The 25,261-nt window shown below is 56.2% G+C and overlaps 1 protein-coding gene across 5 annotated transcripts in view; it reads right to left on the bottom strand.

The window, feature by feature from the left end:
- SARDH (sarcosine dehydrogenase) overlaps window positions 1–25,261 on the bottom strand; it is a 71,055-nt gene that overhangs the window by 32,991 nt on the left and 12,803 nt on the right. For all 5 annotated transcript variants that reach the window (XR_003790762.1, XM_029202497.1, XM_029202496.1 and 2 more), the window contains 8 exons: window positions 21,210–21,314; window positions 19,933–20,062; window positions 16,015–16,101; window positions 15,611–15,701; window positions 11,401–11,542; window positions 8,767–8,850; window positions 6,491–6,604; window positions 1,062–1,200 (listed from right to left, as the gene is read on the bottom strand). Coding sequence is in view for 4 of the 5 variants with exons in the window: in XM_029202497.1 (XP_029058330.1) it covers window positions 1,062–1,200; window positions 6,491–6,604; window positions 8,767–8,850; window positions 11,401–11,542; window positions 15,611–15,701; window positions 16,015–16,101; window positions 19,933–20,062; window positions 21,210–21,314 (892 nt within the window). In the remaining variant the exon portion in view is untranslated. The remainder of the gene's footprint in view (window positions 1–1,061; window positions 1,201–6,490; window positions 6,605–8,766; window positions 8,851–11,400; window positions 11,543–15,610; window positions 15,702–16,014; window positions 16,102–19,932; window positions 20,063–21,209; window positions 21,315–25,261) is intronic.

The raw sequence follows: 25,261 nt of genomic DNA, 5'->3' as shown, positions 1-25,261 counted from the left end.
AGCACGGATGGAAGGAGGGGACGGGTGGGTGGGTAGAAGGGTGTTGGCACGATAAATGGGACGTGGGGGATTAAGGGGAGGTGAGTAGCAGGTACATGTGAGGGGGTGGGCAGGTGGGTTGGCTGGATAAATGGTGTAATGGGTTGAACTGTGTCCCCCAGAATGGTATGTTGAAGTCCTAACCCCCAGTCCCTGTGAATGGACCTTATTTGGAAATAGGGTCTTTGCAGATGGGATCATGCTAGGGTGATCAGAGGTCATCAGAGTGGGGCCCTAATCCAACGTGACTGGTGCCCTTAAAAGAAGAAGAAAATGCAGGGAGAAGGCCGTGTGACTCAGAGGCAGAGATTGGAGCAACGTGGTTGAAAGCCACGGATGGTGGCCACGGCCAGAAACCAGGAGGGGCAAGGAGGGATTCTACGTTCTTGGGATCACGGCCCTGAGTTTGAACTTCCAGCCCCAGGCTTGTAAGACAACACACTTAGGATGTTTAAAGCCACTCAATTTGTGGTACTTTGTTACAGCAGCTCTAGGAAACTAATAGCAATGGGGCTGGGTGAGTTTGGGGTTGGGTGGATGGGGATGTGTGATAAAAAAGGACAGGAATATCCCAATATTGCATGGGACATACTTACACTAAGAAGTTATTCATCTTTATTTAGAATTCAAATGGAACTGAACACCCTGTGTTTTTGTTTAATTCTAGAAACCCTACTTGGGGAGAGCATTCCTAGGGGGGAAGTGGACAGGTTCCCCAGCCCCAGGAGACTGTTCTGAGGACTTGCTGCCTGGAATCCTGTCTGGAACAAAGTAAAAGCAGGGGCGGGGAAGAGGATGGAGGAGGAGACAGAGGGTAGAGGGAGGGAGGAAGGTGGAGGGGGCCTGGGGCCGGGGCTCGGCCAGGAGGGCAGAGGGGTCTGGACACGGGGACCCAGGGCCAGGCCCTGGGGGCGGAGCCATGAGCCAGATGAGCCCAGAGAGGACAGGGTCAGCTCGCTGTCTCGTCTCAGTGCCCGTGGCTGCGCCGAAGTGGGAAAGCGTGGCCCACCTGGGCTCCGTACCTGGGGGCCGGCTGACATCGGCCGAGAAGAGCCAGTCGGCGGCCTTCCTCGCGTCCAGGCCCACCAGGTAGAACTTCCCGAAGTAGGACATGTCAAACACAGCAGCGGCCCCTCTGCAGGCCAGACACTCCTTCCTGATCTGAAAAGTTCCAGAGGCGGGGTGCTGTGTGGGCTCCGGGACCTGACTCCTCCCCCAGACCCTGGGGCACTGGGCCCTTGGCTGCTGTCCTGCTCCGAGAGCCCCTCCTGCCTTCCCCGCCTCCAGCTAGGAACACACGGTGACCATCCTTTTCAAGCACAGGAGACACTCTCCAGGGTAGACCAGAAGCCATAAAACAAGACGATAAATTCAAACGGGTTAAAATCATACAAAATATGTTCTTTGACCACAGTGGAATCAAATTAGAAATCAGTAGTGGAAGAAAAATTGGGAAATTCACAAATAAGTGAAGTTAGACAACGCAGTCCTAGATAACCAACGGATCAAAGAGAAAGGGAATTAGAAAACACTTGGAGATGAATGAACATGAAAATACAACTTATGCAGACTGATGGGATGAAGCTAGTGCTGTGCTCACGGAAGTTTTACACCTGCAAGTGCTCTCCAGTCAGTAACCTAACTTCTCCACTTTGAGAAACTAGAAAAGGAGAGCAAATTAAGCCCAAAGTAGGCAGAAGGCAAGGCAGGCAGAAGGAAAGACATACTAAAGATTAGAAAGGAAATAAATGAAATCTTGAAAAATAGAGAAAATCAGCAAAATTGAAAATTGTTTCTTTGAAAAGATCAAAAAAATTGGCAAATCACTAGCTAGACTGACCAAGAAAAAACAGCGAAGACTCGAAGTACTGAAATCAGGAATGAAAGAGGGGTATCACTAACCAATTTATAGCAAAGAATTTTAAGGAATACTGTCAACAGCTGTCCACCAACAAATTAGACATGAAATGAAATTCCTAGAAAGACACAAATTACTGAAGCCGACTGAAGGGGAAATAGTCTGAATCCATCTATAATAAAAAAGAGACTTAATTAGTCATTTAAAACTCCCCACAAAGAAAAGCCCAGGTCCAGATGGCTTCACTAGTGTATTTTACCAAACATTCAAAAAAGAATTAATACCAATTCTTCACAAACTCTTCCCAAGAGGCCGGCATTACCCCTGATGCCAAAACCAAAGACCTCATAAGAAAACTACAGACCAAAATCCTTCATGAATACAGACACAAAAACCTCAACAAAATACTAGCAAGCTAAATCCAACAACATATAAAAAGGATTACACACCACTGTCAAGTGGGATTATCCCAGGAATGGGAGGCTGGTTTACCACCCCAAAATCAATCGACGTAATGTACCATCTTCACGGGATAAAGAACAAAATCCAAATGATCATCTCAATAGATGCAGAAAAAGTATCTGACAAAATCCAACACTTGTTCATGATAAAAACTCCAAGTAAACTAGGGCTAAAAGGGAAATTCCTCAACCTGATAAAGGGCATGAACAAAATCCCACAGCTGACATACTTAATGGTGAGGGACTAAATGTCCCACGCTAAGATCAGGAACAAGACAGGACTGTCCACTCTGCTACTTCTACTCAACATTGTACTGGAGGTCCCGGCCAGAGCAATTAGGCAAGAAAAAATAAAAGGCATCCAGACTGGAAAAGGGGAAGTAAAACCATCTCTATTTGCACATGATGTGATCTTACATACAGAAAATCCTAAGGAACCCACTGAAAAACTATTACAACTAATAAAATAGTTCAAGAAGGTTGCAGGATATAGGGTCAGTATACAACAAACAAAAAATTTTTGTATTTCTATATGCTAACCATGGACAATCAATGAAATTAAGAAAATAATTCTATTTACATCATCAAAAAGAATTTTTAAATGCTTACACATAAATTTAACAAAAGAAGCGCAAACTTGTACTTAAAAACTAGAAAATACCTTTGAAAGAAATTAAAGACCTAAATAAATGGAAAGACCTCTCATGTTTACGAAATGAAGGCTCCCTATTGCTAACATGACTGTACCCCCCAAATCAATCTAACGATTAGACAGAGTCTACCGACATCTCGGCTGGCTTCTTGGCGGAAGCTGACAAACTGATTCTAACATTCATACAGAAATGCAAGGCACCCAGAATATTCAAAACAATCTTGAAAAAGGAGAACAAAGCTAGAGGATTCACACTTCCTGATTTCAAAACTTACTACAAAGCTAATGTACTCAAGACAGCGTGGTATAGCATAAGGATAGAAATACAGATCAATGGAATAGAATTGAGAGACCAGAAATAAACCCTGACGTTTATGGTCAGTTGATTTTTCACAAGGATGCCAAGGCAATTCGATCGGGAAAAGAATAATCTTCAACAAATGGTGCTGGGACACCCGAACAGCCGCCTGCAAAAGCACGAAGTTGGACCCCTTCCTCACGCCACACACAAAGCTTCATCAGAATGAACCACAGACCTAAGTACAAGACCGAAAACTATACTATTCTGAGAAGAAAACAGAAGAGTAACTCGTTGTGACCTGGGTTAGGAAACGCCTTCTTAAATATGACACTAAAAACGCAAGGGACAAAAGAAAAACTACATAAGCTGTACTTCATCAAAATTAAGAACTTTCGTGCTGCCAACGATATCATTAAAAAAGTGAAAAGACAACCTACAGAAGGGGAGAAAATGTTTACAAATCATAAATCTGAGAAGGGACTTGTAGCCAGAATGTACGGAGGATTCTTATAACTCAATAAAAAGACAAATAGCTCAATTTAAAACTGAGCAAAATATCTGGATAGACATTTCTCCAAAGAAGATATACAAATGGCTAAATCTGCACATGAAAAGATGTTCAGCGCCAGTAGTCATTAGGGAAATGCAACTCAGATCTTTGAGATACCACTTCACACCCACCCGGATGGCTAGCGTCAAAAAGAGAACTACACGTGCTCACGAGGATGGAGAAACGAGAACCTCGTCCGCCGCGGGCGGAAGTGTGAAATGGCGCGGCCACTTTGGAAAAGCCTTCGCAGATCTTCAAAACATGAAACGTGGAGCTACCACATGGCCCGGCAATCCCACTCCTAGATATTTACCCGTGAGAAATGAAAACATCTGTCTAAAAACTTGCACACACATTTTCAGAGCAGCATTATTCATAATAGCCCGAAAGTCGAACAACGCAAATGTCCATCAGCAGATGAACGGATAAAGAAAAAGGAGTGTATCCATGTAATGGAATATCGTTCAGAATAAGAAGTAATGAAGTACTGACGACTTCCTAAAACATGGATGGTCCTTGAAAACATTATGCCAGTCACAAAAGACCACCATTGTACGAGTCCATCACGTGAAACGTCCAGATGAGGTAAAGCTACACAGACAGGAAGTAGATTAGTGGCTGCCGGAAGGTGGGGATGCGGTGAGAAAACGGGCTAATGGGTATAGGGTTTCCTTGGGGGGGAGATAAAAAGGTTCTAACATTAGATTGCAGGGATGGTTGCAGAACCCTCTGAAAATACTAAAAGCATTGTGCACTTTTAAGTGGTTGGGTGGCATGGTATGTGAATATATCTCAATAAAGCTGTTTTTTTTAAACAAAAAAACAACAACAAAAAAAACAAGGCAACATGTCTCATTATTTCCCTCCATACGGTACGCAAACACTTGGCTCCAGTCTCAAGGTTTTCTGCTGTCCATCTGCTTTTTCTGCTTGGTCTTCCCTTGCAATGTCACTCCATCTTTGCCCTAAACCCCTCACCCCATCGCTGAGCAGATGTGCCAATCCCACTGCTTTTACGGGAAAAAAAAAAAAAAAATTATAACAGCAAAGCTGCCACTTAGGGAGCATTTACGGTGTGTGAGGGGCCCACGCCATCTCCTCCCGCCCCGTGTGGTACAGACACCACTGCCTGGGAGCAACTGTGATTAGCAGCCTCACAGCCGGGTGCCCTCTGAGGCCCAGGGGCAGTTCGTGGGCCACTCAAGTTTACACAGGTGGAAACGATGAGCTCTTCGTCAGCTGGGTCTGTCTAGTAGTGCCCCGACCCCGGGAAGCCACTGTGCGCATCTCTCCCCGCTCTGCGCTCAGCGATGCCGCGTGGGTGGGTGGGAGGGAGCGGACGGTGAGGGCATTTATACAGGGGAAACTGGCCAGCGCCGGGGATCAGGCTTCCCCCCGGGACAGCTGGTCGTTACACGGCACCCCATGGGGTCTGCACAGCTCCTGAGCCCCAGAGACTGCTGTTCACCCCTCTCCAGACACCACTACTCTTTATGGAGCTCCCTTCACCCATCAGACATGTGGTACCTTCGCTTACACTGCTGGGGCTGCAGATCAAACCCCAAAACAGCTTCCTGGGCTGACTCTCGTCTAGCCAGGCTGGGGAAGTTGCCAAGGCTGAGAACAAGTGCATGTTTCATGCTTTGGGACTGTCGAGGTGCCTTTGCGCGGGTGGGATGCAGCCACGAAGCCAAGTTGGCATCCCCTCCCAGCGCCCACATCCTCAAGGGCCTGAACATCCTGCAGGCCTTGGAAGCCACCGTGCGGAGGTGCCAGACGGGTCCCCGTTTGCTCCCCGGAGAGGCAGCCCCCAGGGACTCCTGGGCTTTCAGACGCACATGCCTCCCCTTCCATTTCAGAAGCCCCCTCCTCCAATGCCTTTACTAGAGCAAACTTTGGAGGAAAGCGTGCTTCCTCCCCTTCAGGACCGGGTGCAGAACTAGTCATGATAAAAATGCGGGCCTGTTCAAAATGTATTAAGAGTTTCCAGGCAGCAACAGCAGAGCTTTGCTTCTAAGCAGGGGCCCCCACGTGACTGCAGGGGTCCCAAGCCCAGGAAGCTTCCCAGGCCAGCCATTCCTGGGGACCCCCAGGCTGAGGTCTTGGCCCCCTCTCAAACAGATACCGAAGGGACTTCTTTCCCTCCCCAGTCGGCCACGTGCACGGGGACACAGCACGTTCTGCCGGGCAACAAAACAGCTGGGCGGCTCAGAGGGGAAGCTGGCGTAGTCTTTTCTGCAGAAGCTGCCTGTGAGAACTTCCCTGTGTGATGCAGACTCAGAGGGACTCACCTCAACCCCAACAGAAATGAGGAGCCGGGAATGGAAGGAAGGGGCCAGGAGCCGCCAGGAGCGACCTGAGAATCGGAGCAGCTCCAAGAGGCTCAGAGAGGTGAAGCCCTGGCCCGAGGCCACACAGCCAGACCCAGGCCTGGCTCCAGCCCCACTCCTTGAGCAGGCCTCACCGCTGCCAAAGTCTTGGTACAGACGGGAGGGGAGGGCAGAGGAGGACATCACCGATTCCTCCACGAAACTGAGTCGGCCAAGAACGGGGGTGGGGATAGCCGGCAGAGAGGGCCAGCCCACGGAGACGCCCGCCTTTCTATCCCGTCAGGGATGGGGCATCCTACCACGTCGTGGTGGGGCGGGAAGTCAAAGGTGTACTCGTGGCCCAGCAGCCTGCCGTAGACGTAGTCCTCGTGCGCCCGCTGCCTGTAGGCCCCGTAGTAGTCGTAAGGGAGCACCTGGGGCAGAAGAGGGGTCGTCACCGGTCCCGCCCCCTCCTCCCCCCTCCACGCACAGCGTGGCCCGGTGCCCGCGGCCTGGCCAGCCCTGAGCTGGGTCCTGCGGAAACAAAGGTCCACAGGGCAGAGCTGGTCCTGCCCTCTCCGAGCCCCGCTCTCGAGGGGCAACGTGCTGTGGACGAGGCCGGGGTGGAGGCGGGGCTCGGGCATGCCCTCCACGTTGCACAGGTGACACCATAATCTCCATGGCGGTGGGAGCGCTGGGGCCCTGGAGGGTGGAGAAGGAATGGGGTGTGCTCGGGTAGGGAGGGACGGCGAGGGATGGGGCTGAACGGGAAACAGAGGCGGGTTGACTGGGACCTCGGGGGCCACGCCAGGGCTTCCGATTCAGCACCAAGGTGCTGGGATAAGGCCCAGGGATCAGCTTGCGGAAGGAGAGGGAGGGGGAGTCGGGGCTGGGGTGGCCGCAGCGGTAGCTCCAGGTGCTGTTGCCATGGTGATCCGGGACCAGGTCCTGCTCGGGGTCAAGCCCTGCACAAAGGGCCTCGCGCTTCCGGGAAGGGAGATCCTCTCTACAGATGAGGAAACCGAGGCACCGAGAGACTGAAACTTGCCTCAGGTCACAGGAGAGTCCTGAGCGCCTGGCGTGAGCCCAGGTGGTGGGCCCCAGAGGCTGGCCCTCAGCCATCACTTGCCTTGGCTTCTCCTGCACTCGGTCAGCCGCTCTCAGAGAGGCCCAGGACCCAACACCCCGCACCTGGTCCTGTTCCTGTGGATGGGGCCCCTCCTCCTCCCCCAGCCCTCCCTCCTAACTCTGCGGCCACTCCTGGAAAGGTGTGAACAAGCCCGCCAGTTCCCGCCTACCAGCACGGCCAGCCCTGCCCAGTCTCTTGTCACTGGTGAGAGCCGAGTGTGAGATTCTGACTGCGTCAGGCCTCTTTGCTCCCCCAAGCACACCCCCTACCCCACCCCACTCCAGCTCAAGCTCTGGCGTCCAGGGAGGGGCCTTTACAGGAATCTCTGTAGGAAGTCATCTCCCTGGCCTGCCAGGTGGCTCCCCCTGGCACCTGAGTCCCCTGCAGGAACATCCCAGCCCGCCGTAGCCTGGCCAGGGGTCAGGGGTTTGAGGACGTCTCGTCACCCAGTGCCCTGGACTCCCAGGATGGCTCCCGGGTGGGGATTGCACAGCCTGCCCATCTCGGGACCAGGGGTATGTCGCCGATTCCTGCTCTGGTCTCATCGCCTTGCCCGCGGATTCCGGGGGAGAGGGGCTTCCAGGGCAGACCAGGCTGGCTGCAGTGGGTTCTGCAGAGACCTGCCCAAGGAGGGGTCTACCTAGGCCCCTCCTCTCTGCTGACCCCAGAGAAGCAGGGGCAGAAGCCATCAGGAACTCTGGCCTCCATCCACCTCACCTAACATGCCCTGGAACTTGCCTTGGCACATAGCTGCTACGGAGATGGGAGATGGGTCTCACTGGAAGGGGACTGGTGAAACATAGCAACGGGAAAGGGGTTTTAATTTGTACAAATCTGGATCAAGTACTATCCCCCTGGTTGTATTAAAGCAGCCCCTCAGCATCACATCACCTGCTCCAGAGACCGCAGGCTGAGGGTCTCACAAGCAGGACGGTTTTGACTCTTCTCTGAGGACCCGGGTCCCTGAGAGGCACTGGGTGGGGGCTGGGCAGCCCCCAGGAGGGCACCCAGAGGCCAGGACGCTGTGAAATACCAACTTACAAGCTAACACACAGAATGCATAATTTTGTGCTAAAATCCTCCTACTAACGTTCACAGTTGCAGTTGCCAAAAATATATGAACAAAATTACGAGAAGATACTCTAATTTCTCCCATAAACTTGGGGAGTCTTGTGTGCAGCCTCCACTCTGTGGAACACCAGCTCTCCTGGCCCCTGGCCCATTTGGACCGTGGAAGGCCGGGCACCATGCGCGGTGAGGGATGCCTGTGGGGACATCCCACGACCTCAGGTGGACCGGCCGGGGCTCGGCTTCTCCAAAGGCCAGGTGACTCACCCGCCCCACGGCACTAAGGACAGGGAGATACACAGCCACCTCCGGTGGGGAGGACGTAGGCGGGACGGTGGGCAGGGGCTGGGCGCAGGCCGGGCTGGGGGCATGGCCGCTGGGTGCCGGGGAGCCACTCACCGGAGCCGCGCCGTGGGGACTGAACCATCCCGGCCTCTCCCAGCCGTGCCGCTCCTGGAACACGCAGCCTCGTGCGAGGAGTTCCTGGTTGTGGAGGGAGAAGAGGCCCACTCAGGCCTGGCCAGACGCGCAGAGCAGGGCAGGGAGGGGAGAATCCGCCACCCGGCACTGCAGCGGGCAGGGGGCAAAGAGGTCCCGGTACTCGGAACCAGGACCCAAGCCCAGGCTCTGACTCCAACTGTGCGGCCCTCCCAGCACCCACACTGCCCGCCTCAAGAATCCCCCGTCTGCAGAATTACCTTCTCTTATGGACCGAATTGCACCCGGAAATTCCTATGCTGAAGCCCTAACCCCCAGTGTGACTGTATTTGGAGACGGGGCCTGTGAGGAAGGAATTAGGGTGAAATGAGGCCCTAAGGGTGGGGTCCGAAGCCTTATTAGGAGAGGAGAAGCCACCAGGGCTGTCCCTCTGCCAGGAGCAGACACAGCGGGAAGGCGGCTGCCCTCACCAGGAACCGGTCAGCGGGCACCTGGATCCTGACTGCCCAGCCTCCAGAACTGTGAGAGATGAATTTGAGCCCCCCAGCCTGTGGTGTCTGTTACGGCAGCCCGAGCAGTCTGGGACACCCAGTGACCCAGCGATGCCACAGCTAAGTGTACACCCAGGAGAAATGACACCAGGGACGCAAACAAGCCTGTGCACACATGCGTTCACAACCACTCAGAGGTGGGGACAGCCCAGGTGCCCATCAACTGACGAATGGATGACCAGTGTGGTCCATCCATACGATGGGATGAAGGAAGAACATTCTGACACCTGTTACATCATAGATGAGCCTCAGGAGCAAGCTAAGGAAAAGAAGCCCGGTCACCAAGGGCCACACAGTGTACGATTCCATTTATGTGAAAAGACCAGAACAGGCAAATCCAGAGAGACAGAAAGTATAGATCAGTAGTTTTTCTAGGCTGGGGGGGTGGGGGCAACATGGGGAGTTATTGCTTAATGGGTACGAGGTTTCCTCTTGCAGAGACGAAAAGATTCTGGAACTGGATAGTGGTGATGGTTACACAGCTCCGTGAATGTACTTAATCCCCCTGCGTTGTATACTTTAGAATGGTTAAAATGGCAAGTTGTATGCTATGTGTACTTTACCACAATAAAAAATTATAGCAGACACAATAAAGTAATATGGTGGCAGATTTCTTTGAAAATAAATTTAGCCTGGGGGGAAAAAAGAATCTCCGCTCTAAGGTTTGGAAGGGCCCTGTGCCTGGGGCCAGCCCAGCCCAGCGCCCAGGAGGAGTGGGCTTCGGAAGCTGAGCGTGGCCAGGCATTCAAGTGCCAGGACCGATGGGCGCCAGAGGCCAAGACGGCCTGAGTCTCCCCCTCCCCGTGGGCCACCATCTCGAGGGGGAGGGCGCTCCAGGTCACATGCCAACTGGTGACCCCCGGATGCGTCCTCCCTGGACGTCCAAGGGGGTGGCAACCAAGGACACAAAACCCACTCCCCTCCAGTGAGCATGGAGACACCTCCACCAGAGACGCATCACCCTTCCTGGGAGGGAAAATGGAGAGCAGGCTCCTCTATTTAACAAAACACACGCCAACCGTCAACGGCTGGGAAGTGTCACCAGGAGGGTGCTGACGAGGAAGTGAAGTGTGGGTGAATGCAGATTCCTCCCCGGGGGCAGGGCTGCTGCACCCGCCAAGCCCCCTCCAGGCAGAACTGTGCACATGTGAGCAACGTGTCTGAGCCCATCTTCCACCTGAGAGTCATCGAGCAAGCCCTGCGCTCCTTGGGAGGCTGCTGCACTGCGGGGACGGTGCAGGCCCGGGGACAGGCTGGGGGAACCCGAGCCCACGTGGGGCCCAAGATTCCCAGCTGGCCCTCTAGGCCAGGCTGGAGGACAGGGCAGCCCGGGAGCCAAGGATGTCTCTGTCCTGGGGAGGTGCCGTGGGCACCAGCTCCCTCTGGGGTCCAGACGCTGGAGCCCCAGATGAAGGAGGCTTCTTCTGCTTAAATGTTACTTGCTCACTGCACCCTGCTCACCTGCCTCCCACCCCAGCCACCCAGTCAACAAACATTCCCTGAGCACCTACCCAGAGTCAGGCTCTGCGCTCAGAGTGACTGGGGCCCAGCCTCCGTTGCCAGGGTCCTCGTAGACAGGCAAGGAAGGGGGGACAGAGATGGACTTGGGGTTGTGGGGGTGGGTAATGGGAGCACAGGGAAGGCACCTGGGTTGTCAGGGGCCTGGGAGAGTGCCCAGGGGCAGGCCCCAGGAAAGGGCACCTGACGATGGGTTTCATCATGTAAGTAGAAGCTTGCCGGGGAGGAAAGACATCCCAAGCAGGCCCCACAAGCAGGAGCACGTCTTCTTAGCACGCCACTGCCTGGTCCTGCCCTCCTGATGGGCGACTGCACACACCTGCTGGTGCACCTGGCCCTCACAACCCCCCATTGTGCTCCAAGCACATTCCCTCGGTAAGTGCCCAGGGAGCGAAGGAGCCAACGCCTGCCCTGCAGCTGGGGGCGGGGGGGCGCTGCATGCACTCTGTCACCCCACACCTGGGGCTCCCCGAGAGCGCCGGCAGCCGGCACAGAGCAGGCACTGCCGGGGGGGGGGGCGTGGCACCTCGTGCAGGGGGTCTGTCCTCATGTTGCGTCCAGCCAGGGGCTCGTCGTGGGGGAAGACGACCGAGTAATTCCTGGAGTAGGACTCGTGGCTGCGCTCTCGAATCCAGCGGCCGTGGGCCGTGAGCGAGTGATGGAAGCGCCTGTCGTGGATGGAGTGGCCCGTCACTGCCTTGGGGACCCTTGTCCCCTCTACGGGAGTCCTCCCTATGGTTCAGGCCTCAGGGGGGCTCCTGGCTCTCCGTTCTCCCACCAAGGGGCCTTGGGCAGCCCGCAAATCTCGGGGAGCTCAGCGTCCTCACCTGCAGCCCCCTACAGCTGACGGGCGCAGGGAGCGGACACCGCAGGCTCAGGGCCTCAGGCTGGGGACGCGCGTGGGGTGAGCCGTGCTCCTTGCCCCTGACCTGGGCCCCGGGCCGGACAGGCCCCGATGAGCTCGTGAAAGCTAACGTGAGGGATCTTCGGAGTTTAGGGTTAGCAGATGTGATGGAGCGCCCCTTTCCCCTCGGTGCCCCTCAGCGGAGGCAAGGGGTGAAGGTGACGGCCTCTCAGGTCAGACCCCCAGGAGGCGCGAAGGAGCGGGAGAAGTCCCAGCTGTGTTGGGGGCCCCGCTCACAGGGATGGCGTGGCCGCGATCCCTGCACGTTTGTCCCCTGGCAGCTGGGGGGACACCAGGTGCAGCCACTCCACCCATGGTGGTGTCCAACTCTGCCCGCGGGTCCCACGCGATTTCCTGCTGAGCTGAGAGGCCCCTCCCCCAGCCTTCACAAAGGGAGGACAGCCAGGGCCAACCAGCAGCCCTTCCGTCTGGTCCCCAGAGTGGCCACAGCTGCTGGGCTGCGTTACACGCTGCGCCACGCAGCCCCTCCCAGGAACAGCCCACCTCTCAGGCGCCCAGCTCACTGCGGCCCCCGCCTGCCCACTCCTTCACTCCCCACCTCCCCCCAGCTGTGTCCCCAACAGTGCTGCTGTCCTCAGGGGCCTGGCCTGAGCCTCGGCAGGGCTGCTCAGCGTGCTGCTCTGACCTGGGCAGGGGGAATTAGCATGACAGATATTATTCGTAGTGATTGCCGTCGTGTAAGGAGCCCTTTTCCAGGGCAGGCCCAGGGCTGAGGGCCACCTGCAAGAACCCCTTGTGCAGTCCTCAGAGTGGCCTCAGGTGTGGGGCTCCTGGTTTGACTCATTCCACGCGACAGGAACCTGCTGCACTGAGCCAGGAGCTTCCGGAAAGAAGGGGGGCCGTGAAGAACCGCCAGGGGCCTGGGGAGGGGTCCCAGCGGCGGCACGTGGGGCTGCAGGAGCAGGCTGGCGAGGGGCTGAGCCGGGGCGGGAGGAGGCCAGGAGACTCACCCTCCTTGGCAGCAGGAGCCCAGTGGCTCCTGGGATGGGACGTGGTCACCCACCCAGCCTCGCTGAGAGTGGGGCTCCTGGGGGGCTCTCAAGGGTGGAGGTGGAGCCTCAGTTGTCCTCTCAGACCCCCTGGGTGGCAGGGACCAGGGAGGGGGATGGGCCTGAGGCAGGGCTGGGCGATCCCTGCACAGGCACATCCGGCCCCTCTAGACAGGCCCCCACCAGCCCCTCTGCTCGCCCCTGTGCACACCTGTGGGTGCCAGGGGCGGGGGCACTCAGCTCAGCCCAAGCACGACAGGGGTCAGCAGTGGAAGGACCACTCCCCGTGGCCCACAGGGACCTGGCTGCTGTTTTCCACCTGCATACAAGCGGGCAGAGGAGCCTGCAGCCGGGGTCCGGCGTCCAGCCACCCTCCTGACATAACAAAGAGCGACTTCTCCTTCCCTGGTTGCCAGGACCCCAAGAGCTTTCTTTAAAAACAACGGCCCGTGCTCTGGGCCCCACCTATGCCAGGCCCTGGGGGAGGCGACGCATCCCTACCATGAGCCTCAAATGACTCCACTGAGAGGGTGGATCATTGTTCCCATTTCACAGATGGGGAAACCGAGGTCAGAGAGGAGGAAGAACTGGCTAATCGGTGGGGAGCCGGGACAGCTGAGAGCCTGTTGGGGTGTCCAAAGGGGGTGCCACCGCCACCATCCGCGAGGCAGCTGCTGTAGCCTGGAGGGCACCTGGTGCCAGGCCAGCCCCGGGAGCCTCACATGCAGGCCAGGGTCCAGACACGCCCTGGACCCGGCCCTGGGCCTCGATCGCCTTCTCAGGTACCTCTCTCCCCAAGCCCGTCCTCCGCGTGTAAGACGAGGAGGTGACATGGGTCAGAGTTCTGCTCTGACCTCCTGAGTGTCTAAGCAGGGGCACAAGGCTGGCGCTCCCTCGTCCGGGTTTTTTGGTGACTCCCTGATGCAGTGCCCTCGTTTCCTGGCTCTGCCTCTCTTGTGGCGCCTGGGTCTCCATGCCCCGCTCAGGCCAGGGAAGCAGAACATCCCATCAGTGCTGAGAGGCCCCGGGTGCCGGTGCCACAGCTGGTCCGGTGGTGGCAGCCGTCCAGTATGTGAGTGGGGATGGGGGCGGGGGGGTGGGTGCTGGGTGGACACGGACGCCCCACATCAGTGACCGCTCAGGCCCGATGCCATGAGCCGGTCTTCTCCTGGGTGCATTGCCCGGACCAGAAAGGCGGGTGGCCCAGATCACAGCCCCGACCCCTACCCACTGGGCCCCAGCACTCAGGGGCTCCCTCCCTGGGCCCTCTGCCTTCCAACCTGTGACGCAAGGCCCCAGCCAGGCCGGGGCAGAGGCAGGAGCTCTGCCTTCCACCCACAAACCCACCCACAAGAGGCTCCCTCTAATGTCACACTTGTGAGAAGAGGTGGCTGAGGAGGGAGGCTCAGACCCATGCCAGGGGCCTCCACCAGCCCTGGAGGTGAGAGGCCACTCGGCGAGGTCGAGGATACGCCCTGGTCCGTCCTATTCCAGTGCTGAGGCCTCACCCCGCGAGGGAAGCCGGACGGCAGACAGCCCTGCAGGGCTGGAGCTGGGTCCCTGCCCACTCTGGCTCACACGCGGGGTGACTTCAGACAAGATGCCTCTTGCGACGGCGCCTCTGTTTCGCTGTTTGTAGCGGGAGGGGCTTGGACTGGCCCATCCCTGAGGCCCCGTGCAGCTTTATCATTTCTGGAACATTCCTCTCTTGGGAGAGCACGTGGGCACAGACCCAGACAGACTCCAAGGTGGCGCCAGAGCGGACCATGCTGTGCCAGGCGCCATGGGGCGGGCGGCAGTGGGGGGGGGACCTCAGGGTATGTCTGTCTGTCTCTGTGGGGGCCAGACATCCCCCCCAGTGGACACAAGGTCCCCAGCGGGCCAGGCAGGGACGAGGTGAGCAGAGGAGCTGGGGTGCGCTGAGCTGAACCAGCGGCACCTCCAGCCCTGCCACCTCCAGTCCTGCTGGGCAGCTGGGATCTCCCCAGTCACGGCGGAGCGGGCCGAACACCCACAGAGGCCCCTCCAAGCCACTGCCTCGACTGCCACCTGCAGGGCTCGGGGCGCAGAACTGCCACCTGGGGGCCAGACCCCAGCCCCACGGATTGCCACCCTCCGGACCCGGCCTGGGGGCACCCACATCCCTGTCCTGACTCATAGAGGTCAGTGGGCAACCAGGACGCCTCCCAACTCTGATATCAGTGCCCCCTGGGCTCAGCTCGGCTTTGTTTAGTGTTTCCGTGTGCAGACCTGATGCCGAGCGTTTTACCTACACAAACACGCTCACTGCTGCCGGCGACATTTACAGCATATACATCACACCCCAGGTTATAGAGAGGAAAGTGCTCGGCACAGGGTCTGACTGATTCCAGACACCCTGTGAGTGAGGGATGGATGCAGCTGACATGTCGCTCAGGGCTGCCTGTCTCCCAGACCCACACATGTCCTAACAATGACCACCAATTCAGCCCCATTTCCTGGGCAGACTGTGCAGTCCCTCCTGCTCCCCGGGCCTCAGTCTCCCCATCTGCAAAGTGGGACGATAAGATCCCACTGCTGTTCCCAGAGCTGTCAGGTGGGTCAGGCAGGACACTGGGACAAGAGGTCCTGGAAACTGTAGAGGGCCGAGGATCTGCCAAACCCAGGGACCCTGCAGCACCTCCCCCACTGGCAGGCTTCTTCCCTTACTGCCACCTCTTCCAAGAAGCCCTCTGGATTTCAGGGAAGGCTCCTTTCTAAATAGCCCTGGATATTTACCCCACCCCCCCCCACCCCATCCTAGGGCAGCCACCTCCTGCCCACGGGTCCCAGCGGGCACTTGCCTGATGTCGTAGCTGTGCATGTCCTTCTCCGGGCGCCCGTGGATGATCCAGTGGGCCAGCTCCTGCCCACAGCCACCTCCCAGCATCATTCCTGGCAGGAGCAGAGCCGCAGGTCTGCAATCCACCCCCAGGGCCCTGCACCTCAGTTCTGTGCCCCTCCCACCTCTATGGGCAACATCAGCCCCTAAGCCCTGGACCTCACACCTGGGGTGCCACACACCTCCTAACGGGACCTCACCCCCTCCCGGCAGGCTTGTCCCATCTCCACCCCTGTCAGGGCTGCAGTACTGCCAGGCCCTGGGGTGGGGTGGGGGGGGCTCTGAGAACTGAAGGAGAGGCCCAGTTGGCTGTCTTCACTTGCAGGGATGCCAGGGAGTCGGGGACGCACTGCTGCCCACGCTTACCTGCACTGTTGAAGCCGCAGCCCAGGAAGAACCCACGGAGCTCGGGTGCCTCCCCCATCAGGGGCTTGTGGTCCGGTGTGAATGACTCTGAAAGGGAGGGGTAGGCCTGAAGCTCCCTCCCGGCCACATGCTCCTGGGTGGTGTCTCCCAAGAGGGCACTAATTGAGGTGGGGGTGTGTAGGTGCCTCCTTCACCCAGACCCTCCCTATCCTCAAGACCCAGCTCAACGCTGCTTCCTCCAGGAAGCCTCCGTGATTGCTCCTGCCACATTCCCCTGAGTTCCTCAGCATTTACGACCTGAACTGGGTTCTGCCTTGGGGGGGGGGGGTCCTGGTGTGTCTCATGACTATCACCATTCTCCTGCTGGTGAGGGGCCGCTCCCTGAGCCCCCATCACTGCACGGGGCTCCCGGTCACTGTACCATCTTCCTGCTGTGTCACTGCAGGGCACTCTTGCCCACTGGACCACGAGTACCTTGAGGGCAGGGGCTGGGCTTTGCTCACTGTGTGCGGTGTCTCGAGGCCTAGCACAGGGCCCAGCAAACAGTAGGTGCTTGATAAATGTTCGCTGAGTGAATGATCATAAGTTCTTTGGGAGAGGAGACCAAGTCTCTCGCTTCTGTCTGCTGCCAGTGTGCCAAGAGCAGAGGCCAGGGTCGGAGGGAGAGGGATCCTCGGGCATAACGATAAAGAGCTGGACTTTGCAGACACAGTCCTGGGTTCAAACCCTGCTTTACCCCTTCCCAGCTGTGTGACCTTGGCTCAGAGCCGCCTTGATTTCCTCATCTGTAAAATCCGGATCAGGGTATTTACTTCACGGGGCTGTGAGTTAGTCAGTCTGCAAATATTTGCAGCCCACCTGTTTGTGCCCAGAACTCGGCCACGGGAGGTGGCTCCGAACAAGACAAGCCCCACCCCTCGGGGAGCCGACGGGAGAGTGAGAGGGACAGAGAGTAAATGGGTAAATAAGGGGAAAAGGGAATGCCTGGGGAGAAAACACAGTGGGATTCTGGGTCTGGAGTGACCAGAGGGCTGGCTGCTCCTAACCGCCCCCCTGGCGCCATCATAACCCCGGGTCACAGAGGAGGACGCTGCACAGCAAGGAGCTGGGGCCACCGGTCAGGGCTGCCTGGCTCCCAGCCGGGCCCTCAGCCGCCGTGTGCACTGGTCACAAGCGCTGTCTTTCTCCCTGCTGGTGACCGGTGACCCCGGTCTCCGATCTTCAGCATCTGAGCTGAAGGAGGCCACCAGCCCTGGGAAGCTGGGGAGCCTCCCAAACAGCCACAGGGGAGGGTGGAAGAAGCAGGGCGGAGAGGAGGGCAGGGCCTAGGGTGAGTCCCTGGAGGCCACGGTGACACTGGTGAGCCTCCGGGGGAGGCGTCAGGAGGGGCGAGAGTCCTGTGAGGAAGCATCAGGGGCCTCTCTGGGGACTGTGTGGAGGTCGGGCTGCAAGAGGCAAGCCGGGGGTGGGGGGCAAGCGGGGGGCGGGGGGCGGGGTGCAGGGGGCGGCTCCCACGACAGTGATGGGAGGATGCAGTTATGTTCGGGGATGACCCGGTGAGCACTTTGGGAGTGTTGTAAATGTTTCCACAACGTTCTGAGCAGCCTTACAGAAAGCCAGCAGGAGGGAAGTTTGGGGGTCAAGGTCGCCTGGATGTTTAACAAATGACTCGAGAGGATGCAGGATGCACGGGACAGGGGCCCCCACCTTGGCTCTGACCTCCCGACCTTGGAACGAGAGGTCTCCCCGCCCCCAGCTTCCCCGAAGTCAAGGGGGCCTGGGACTTCCCTGTTCTGCTCCGGAGGCCGAGGGTCGTTGACCGGCCTGTCCTCCCTGGTGAGAAGTGCTGATGTCCCCACGGAACCTCCCTCGCAGCTGGGAAACCAGACTCCACATGCATCTCCCCCGCAGTAGGGCTTCCTGGGGGCCATGACCCCCAGTCCAATTAAAGCGAGAATGCTCCCCGTGCCCCTGGGATTGCTTCGGGCCTGGGTTTCTCACTGCCAGCCCCACGCAGCCCCGGGAAGCTGCCGGGACAGTGAGCGCTCGGCCCTCGCCTCGCACCCTGTGCCCCAAGACCCTGGGGTTGGCCGGGGGACCCTAGCTGCCTCTCCCCAGAAAGCTGTCCTCTCACCAAAGGCTCTTTCATGAGCTGAACAGATTAAAGCAGTCGGGGCTGGCGGCTGTGCAGACACCGTGTGTACCGGAACCAAGAAGCCTGGACTCCCCGTCAGTCCACAGGCTGGTGTCGGGACCCCTCCCCTCCCCTGGTCTGGCCTGCCCCTCACGCCCTGCTCGGCCTGTAGGAATGGCTTTGCCGGCTGGCCTGGGCCTTGCCCTGTAACCTAATGTGTGGCTTCCTCGTCTCACTCCACCTGTCACCCATTTCACAGATGCGGACACCGAGGCTCAAGGAACTCAGAGCCTCAGACACAAAGTTTCCTCTTTGGGCAACTGTATCTTTCAGAACCTCTCTCCACCCCTAGGTAGGCACATCCTACCCGTTTCTTGCCTTTCTTGAGGATTAAAGCGATCCCATCCGCGCAGGAAGGAGGGGGGATGCCCACACGAATCTGCTGGTACCAGCCTGGAGTGGCGTGTCTCGCCTGCCCGGAACCCTGGCCCTGCAGCCCCCCACGGCACCCTCTGGGTGGCCCACCCTGTTCCCACCACCCCTGTACCTCCCGCCCTCAGCCCCGCAGCTGAAACGTCTGGGCCCCAGGGCCAGCTTAGGCCCCTCTACGCCCAGAGGCCACTGTCTGCCAGGACCCCAGGCCAGCAGCCTCACCCCTGCACCCCAGTGCCGTCACACGGGAACGTGCTGCCCCCCTGTCCCGAGCCCACCCGCCTTGGGTTCCTGCTTCGGGAGCTCCGCCCAGCCTCCCACACAGGCTCCCCCGCTGTGCTCCCCACGTGCCCGGGCACAAGGCAGGCGCTCAGCTGTCAGAAGGAGCTGGGCGGATGCTGTGCGAGCTCCCCCACACCACGTCCCCGCTGACGTTGTCCCGGGCTTGAATCTTATTCTAGAACCTTCTCCATCTGCACACAGCCTTTAAGACACTCAGCGTGCCTGGGCCTCCCCCACCCTGGGGTCCCTGAGCTCCCTGGGCAACCCCAGGATGGCCCTCTCTCAGGCTCCGTCGTCGAGTGGTCACCTCTCCGTGCTGAGCTGTGAGTGACCCGTGCTGGGACAAGTCACATCAGTTTGAATGTCCAAAGTCTAGCCTGGCCGGCAGGCCCTGAACAATAAACTAGTGGCCTTGGCCAAACGCGTCAGTGCTGGGGGTCTGAGTCCGTCCCGCCTGGTGTTCAATCCCCGTGGGCACCGGCCGGCCGGGCAGGGTCAGGGGCTGCACCGTGCATACCCAAGGGGGGCATCGGAAGTTGAGCCACTCTGTTCTCCCCCTTTCCCTCCAGCTTCCTGCAGCTCAGCTTTCCCAGGGGCCAGAGGGGAGGCACCGGCTTGGGTCTTTCCATGCTGTGTGGGCGTGCGGCCCTGCTGGCCTGCCTGCCGAGGGCAGAGGGCAAAGGGGGCGAGGCTGACCTGGAACGGGGGTCTCCAGGCCTGTGAGAATGGCATCAGGGAGGAGCTTCGCCCTGTTCTCCGTGCTCAGCCTCACCAGGCGCTGGGAGGGCGCTCATCCCATCTTACGGATGAAAACACCAAGTTCCAGGGACAAGTCAAGTAGGGATTGAGCCCGGCGGGACCTCAGGAGGGACTCACGCGGGCGTGGGCGGGAGGAAGCCTGGCCATGTGCCCGTGGGCGGACTTCTGCCCTCACCGAGCTCACGTCCTTTGCCTGCAGAGAAGAGCGAGCGCGGCACCCGAGGCCCAGGACGGAGGGACGGCCGGCGCGCGCCCGGCACAGGCCAGCCTCAGGGGGCAGCCCCCCCGCCGGCTCCAGGACCCCCACTCACCTGGGCCGCAGACTGTGGACTTAATCCCCGTTTTCTCCAGCACGGGGACCCGGTTGATGGCACCTTCAATGTGCTGGGTGAACACATCCCAGTCCAGGTCGAAGAGGCCAAAGGCAAACTTGTCAGACACCTGGGGAGGTGGGCAGGGAACCTGCCCTGTGACAGCGCCCCATGGGAGTGAGAGCCAGGCAGGGCCTGGCCAGCCTCTCGATTAGGTGGTGACAGTGCTGGGCTGGTCCCCGCAGTGTGTCTCCTCTCCCCCGACCCCTCAGCGGCCCGTCTGCACCCCCTTCCAGCCCCGCCCCAGGCCCGCCTGCTCTGCCCGGTCGCCCTGCCTCCCGCCCTCCTTCACCCCATTCACCTAAGTCAGATCGGCCCTACGTGAGCGGACCCTGCCCACGTCTACCACCAACCCACAGCCACGCTGACCTTCCTTTGGGTCTTCGGGAAAAGCAAGCCTGATCTGACCTCAGGGCCTTCACCTCCACCTGGGGCAGCTCCTCCCCCGCCTTCTGTCTGCAGGGCTCTCTGCTCGACGTTAGCTCCTCAGGGAGCCCTGCCCGACCACAGTCCGACCACAGTCCGAAGGACATCCTTCCACGCCAGTCTCGCTAGGCTTATCCTTAACCTGCTAACTTCACTCAGGGCACAGACCACAATCCCAAATTGCATTACTTCTTTGCTTATTTACTGTGTGTCTCCCCACCAGAATAGAGGCCTCTGGAGACAGGGACTCTTATCTTGGTCTCCCTCTTTCTCCCCAAAGTTAAACAGTATCTGGCTGAAAGGACTCATTTTGTTGTTCAATTTGTAGACTAAATGTATGAGTACGGGAGCTGGGGTGGCCTGTACATGCTCGAGGGGGCTGGGGGGTACTGAGGGGGCCGCTGGCCCTGCATGAACCCCAGGAGCTGTGCCGGAGGGAGATACAGCTGCAACCACGGGGGGTGGGGGAGGGCATGGGATTGTCTGTTGATGGACAGAGGGCTTCAATGCTTTCATAATCTTCTAAAGTCATTATTTAACACTTTGCAGCCTCTGACGATTGATGTTTTGAGGCAAGCCCTCCACCTGCCCCAAGTCTGGATTTGCCTGTGTGCCAGGTTCTTCAGGAGTTGGATAAAATGGGTTTGACCTTGACCTTGTGGGATGGGGGACCTGCCACTTCTCAGGTAAGCCCCCAGGGTCGGGGGAGCTCCGGGGGGACAGTCTCCGGAAGAAGGCTCCTCCACGCTGAGACGCAGCCCCAACCCCTCCCTCGAGCCCTGGTGTCTCACCTCCTCCCAGAAGATGGGGTTGGTCTCGTAGCCGCCCACGGACAAGGCGTCCCCTTGGAGGCGGAGGTAGATGGAGGCGTCGTGGTCGCGGACGTTGGGCATGTTCTGCAAGGTGGAGCACAGAGGCCTCGGGGTCAGGGTCACAGACCCAAGCTGGGCCCACAGTGCCACCTCCTCGTTGTAGGACCCTGAGGACAGGGTAGACCTGGGGCCTCTGCGTCACACAGTGGACAAACCACCCCACTGAAACCCCATAAGATAGCAGCAAAGATGGAAGGACGGAGGGAGGGAAGAGAAAAGGATAACCCACAGAACACAGCAGACGGGGGATCTCAACCAACACCGGAGGTGCAGAGTGGATGGGGGAGGGCCGGTGCCTTAGCTCAGGGCTGGGAGAGGGGAGACAGTTTGCCAGCCTCTGTCCAGTCCCCTCCAATCTGCAAAGGCCGAGTCTAGGGCAACCCCAGGTCCCTCTGCAGGGGGCGGTGGGCCGAGTGTGTGTGTGTGCATGCACGCATGTGTGTGAGTGTGCACGTGTGTGTGAGTGTGAGAGGGAGTACGTGCGTGTACGTGAACAGGAAGTTGGACTAGGGTCTCTTCAAAGCAATTGGACCCAGATACCTTCCATCCCCGCCGCGTGCAGCCCAGGGCCTGGCCCTGCCCTGCAGGGGCCCTGAGGTCTGTCTCTGGAGAAATGGGTCCCTAGGGGCTCCAGGCTCCGGGGAGGTGAGAAGCCGGCTGACATCCCCCCTCGACAACAGATTGGAGAGTCTTCTGTGGAGACACTGAGTGGTCTGGGGAAGACTCCAGACGCTGACATGGAGATCCCTCACCAAAGAGAAGGGCATTTGACAGAAGGACTGGATAAGGCCAAGGACATCTTCCAGATATTAGGCTAAAACAGATTAAGGCATGGAAATCAGGAAAGGGAAAAAAATAAGAAAATTAGAAATTCAATCCTGAAAGTCCAATGTCCACCTTACAGGGGTTCCAGGAAGAGAAAATGGAGTAGAAGGAAAGTCAAAGCAAAAATCCAAGATGATTTCTCCGACTGAAAATCGTGAATCTCAGTATTGAAGGGCCCACAAGTGACCAAGCCCTGTGACTGGACCAGGCCTGCACCAAGGCCACATCAGGATGGAACATCCGGTGAACAGGTGGGTCCTAAACAAAGAAACAGCATTCCTGGAGGCTGAAGACCTGAAGCAAAGTCCTCAAAATTCTGAAAGACGATTTTAAATACAGAATTCTCGACCCAGTCAATTCGTCAACCGACTGTTAAGAAAGAATAAAGATTTTCTTCAGACATTCACGGACACAAAAATGTTTACTTTCCAGGTACCCTTCTCAGTAAGTGGCCAGAGACCATATGCCATGGATCCAGAGAGTAGGAGATTCAAACAGAAGATGGGTGAGGAAGGTCCCAGGGTAACAGCCGATCAGAGGCTGATGGAGAAGAAGGCAGCGGGAGGAGTCCTTCAGGGAGGGGAATGGGACTTACAGACTTTATGGGATTTCTCTGCCACGTATGAGTATGCAGAAAATATTACTGATATGGGCTTCCCTGGTGGCTCAGTGGTTGAGAGTCCGCCTGCCGATGCAGGGGACGCGGGTTCGTGCCCCGGTCCGGGAGGATCCCACATGCCGCGGAGCGGCTGGGCCCGTGAGCCATGGCCGCTGAGCCTGCGCGTCCGGAGCCTGTGCTCCGCAACGGGAGAGGCCACAACAGTGACAGGCCTGAGTACCGCAAAAAAAAAAAAAAAAAAACACGAAAATATTACCGATAGGTGTTTGACAGATCTGTTGAGATGTTTGGGGGAAAATTGTGACAGTTATGAATATAGATGCAAATATCCTTGACAAAATACTAGGAAACTGAATCCAGCAGCATAGAAAAAGGATTACATACCACGACCAAATGGGATTTATCCCGGGAATGCAAGGTTGGTTTAACATCTGAAAATCTGTGTAATATACTATGATCAATAAAGGACAAAATCCACTAATTATTTCAATAGATGCAAAAAAAGCATTTGACAGATAAAACACTTTCATGATAAAAACACCCAATGTCTAGGAATAGAAGGGAACTTCCTGATAAAGAGTATCTGAGAAACACCCACAGCAAATGCATGCTTATTTGCAGTGTTTCCCATAAGACCAGAGGTCAAGAGGGAGGTCCACTGTCGCCACTGCCATTCAACATTGTACAGGAGGTCCTGGCCAGGGCAGGAATCAGGCAAGAAAGAGTAATTAAAGGCAACCAGAGGGAAAAAAAGTAAAATTATCTCTAGGTGCAGATGACATGATCTTACATAGAGAAAACCCTAACGACCCCACTAAAAACTATTAGAACTTATAAAATAGTTCAACAAGGTTGCAGGATACAAGGTCAATATACAACAAGCAGACAAAACCCACTGTATTTCTATATACCAGCAGTGAACAATCAAAAATGAAATTAGGAAAATAATTCGATTTACGATATCAAAAATAATAAAACGCTTACAAATAAGTTTAACAAAAGAAGTGCGAAACTTGTACTCTAAAAACTAGAAGATGCCTTTGAAAGAAATTAAAGAAGATGTAAATAATGGAAAGGCCTCTCAAGTTTACAAAATGAAGACTTACTATTGCTAAGATGACAGTACCCCCCAAACTGATCTACAGATTCAACACAGCTCCCACCAAAATCTCAGCTGGCTTCTTGGCAGAAGTTGACAAGCTGACCCTAAAATTCATATGGAAGTGCAAGGGACCCAGAATATTCAAAGCAATCTTAAGAGAAGAACAAACACAGAAGACTTACACTTCTGATTTCAAAACTTACTACAAGGTTAATATAATCAAGACAGAGCGGTACAAACATAAGGATAGACATATATAGATCAATGGAATAGAATTGAGAGTCCAGAAATAAACCCTCACACTTATGGTCAATTGATTTTCCACAAGGATGCCAAGGCAATTCAATGGGGAAAAGGATAATCTTCAGAAAATGATGCTGGAACACCTGAATAGCCTCCTGCAAGAGCACGAAGTTGGACCCCTTCCTCACGCCACACACAAAATTTAACTCCAAATGTGTTGTAGACCTAATTATAAGAGCTAAGACTATAAAATTCTTAGAAGAAAATACGGGAATAAATCTCTGTGGCCTGGTTTAGGAAATGCCTTCTTAAATATGATACCACAAGCACAAGGGACAAGCGAAAAAATTACATAGGTTAAAATTACTTCATCAAAATTAAGAACTTTTGTGCTGCCAACAGAAAAGACAACCCACAGAATGGGAGAAAATATTTGCAAATCATAAATCTGAGGAGGGACTTGTATCCAGAATACATGAACTCTTATAGTTCAATAGAACGACAATCCAATTAAAAATGAGCAAAGTATCTGAATAGATGTTTCCCCAAAGAAGATATACATATGGCCAACAGGCACATGAAAAGACACTCAACAACGTCACTCATTAGGGAAATGCAACTCGAGCCACAAGATACCACTTCACACCCACTACGATGGCTAGAATCAAAAAGATAGGCAATAAGAAATATTGCTGAGAATGTGGAGAAGTCAGAACCTTCATACACTGTTGATGAGAATGTAAAACAGTGCAGCTTCCTTGGAAAACAGTCTGACAGCTCCTCAAAAAGTTCAACATAGAGTTACTCTGTGACTTAGCAATTCCACTTCCACCCAAGAGAAAGGAAAACATGTCCACACAAAAACTTGTACATGAATGTTCATAGCAGCATTATTCACAATAGCCAAAAAGTGAAAACAGCCCATATGTCCATCAACAGACGAATGGATAAATAAATTGTGGTTTACAAGAGTATATTATTCAGCCATAAAAAGGAATGAAATTCTGCTACATGTACCACATGGATGAACCTTGACAATGTCATGCAGAGTGAAAAAAGCCAGACACAGAGGCCACAAATGGTATGATTCCATTTCATTCAAAGTCCAAAACAGGAAAATCCATAGAGACAGAAATTAGATTAGTGACTATCTAAGTTGAGGGTGCGGTGGGAAATGGGGAC

This window comes from Monodon monoceros, unplaced genomic scaffold (genome assembly GCF_005190385.1).
Source record: "Monodon monoceros isolate NGI ecotype Baffin Bay Population unplaced genomic scaffold, NGI_Narwhal_1 Super_Scaffold_5, whole genome shotgun sequence".
Classification (NCBI taxonomy): domain Eukaryota; kingdom Metazoa; phylum Chordata; class Mammalia; order Artiodactyla; family Monodontidae; genus Monodon; species Monodon monoceros.
The sequence above is the reverse complement of the archived record's forward strand: the minus strand, read 5'-3'. Positions and strand labels throughout refer to the sequence as shown.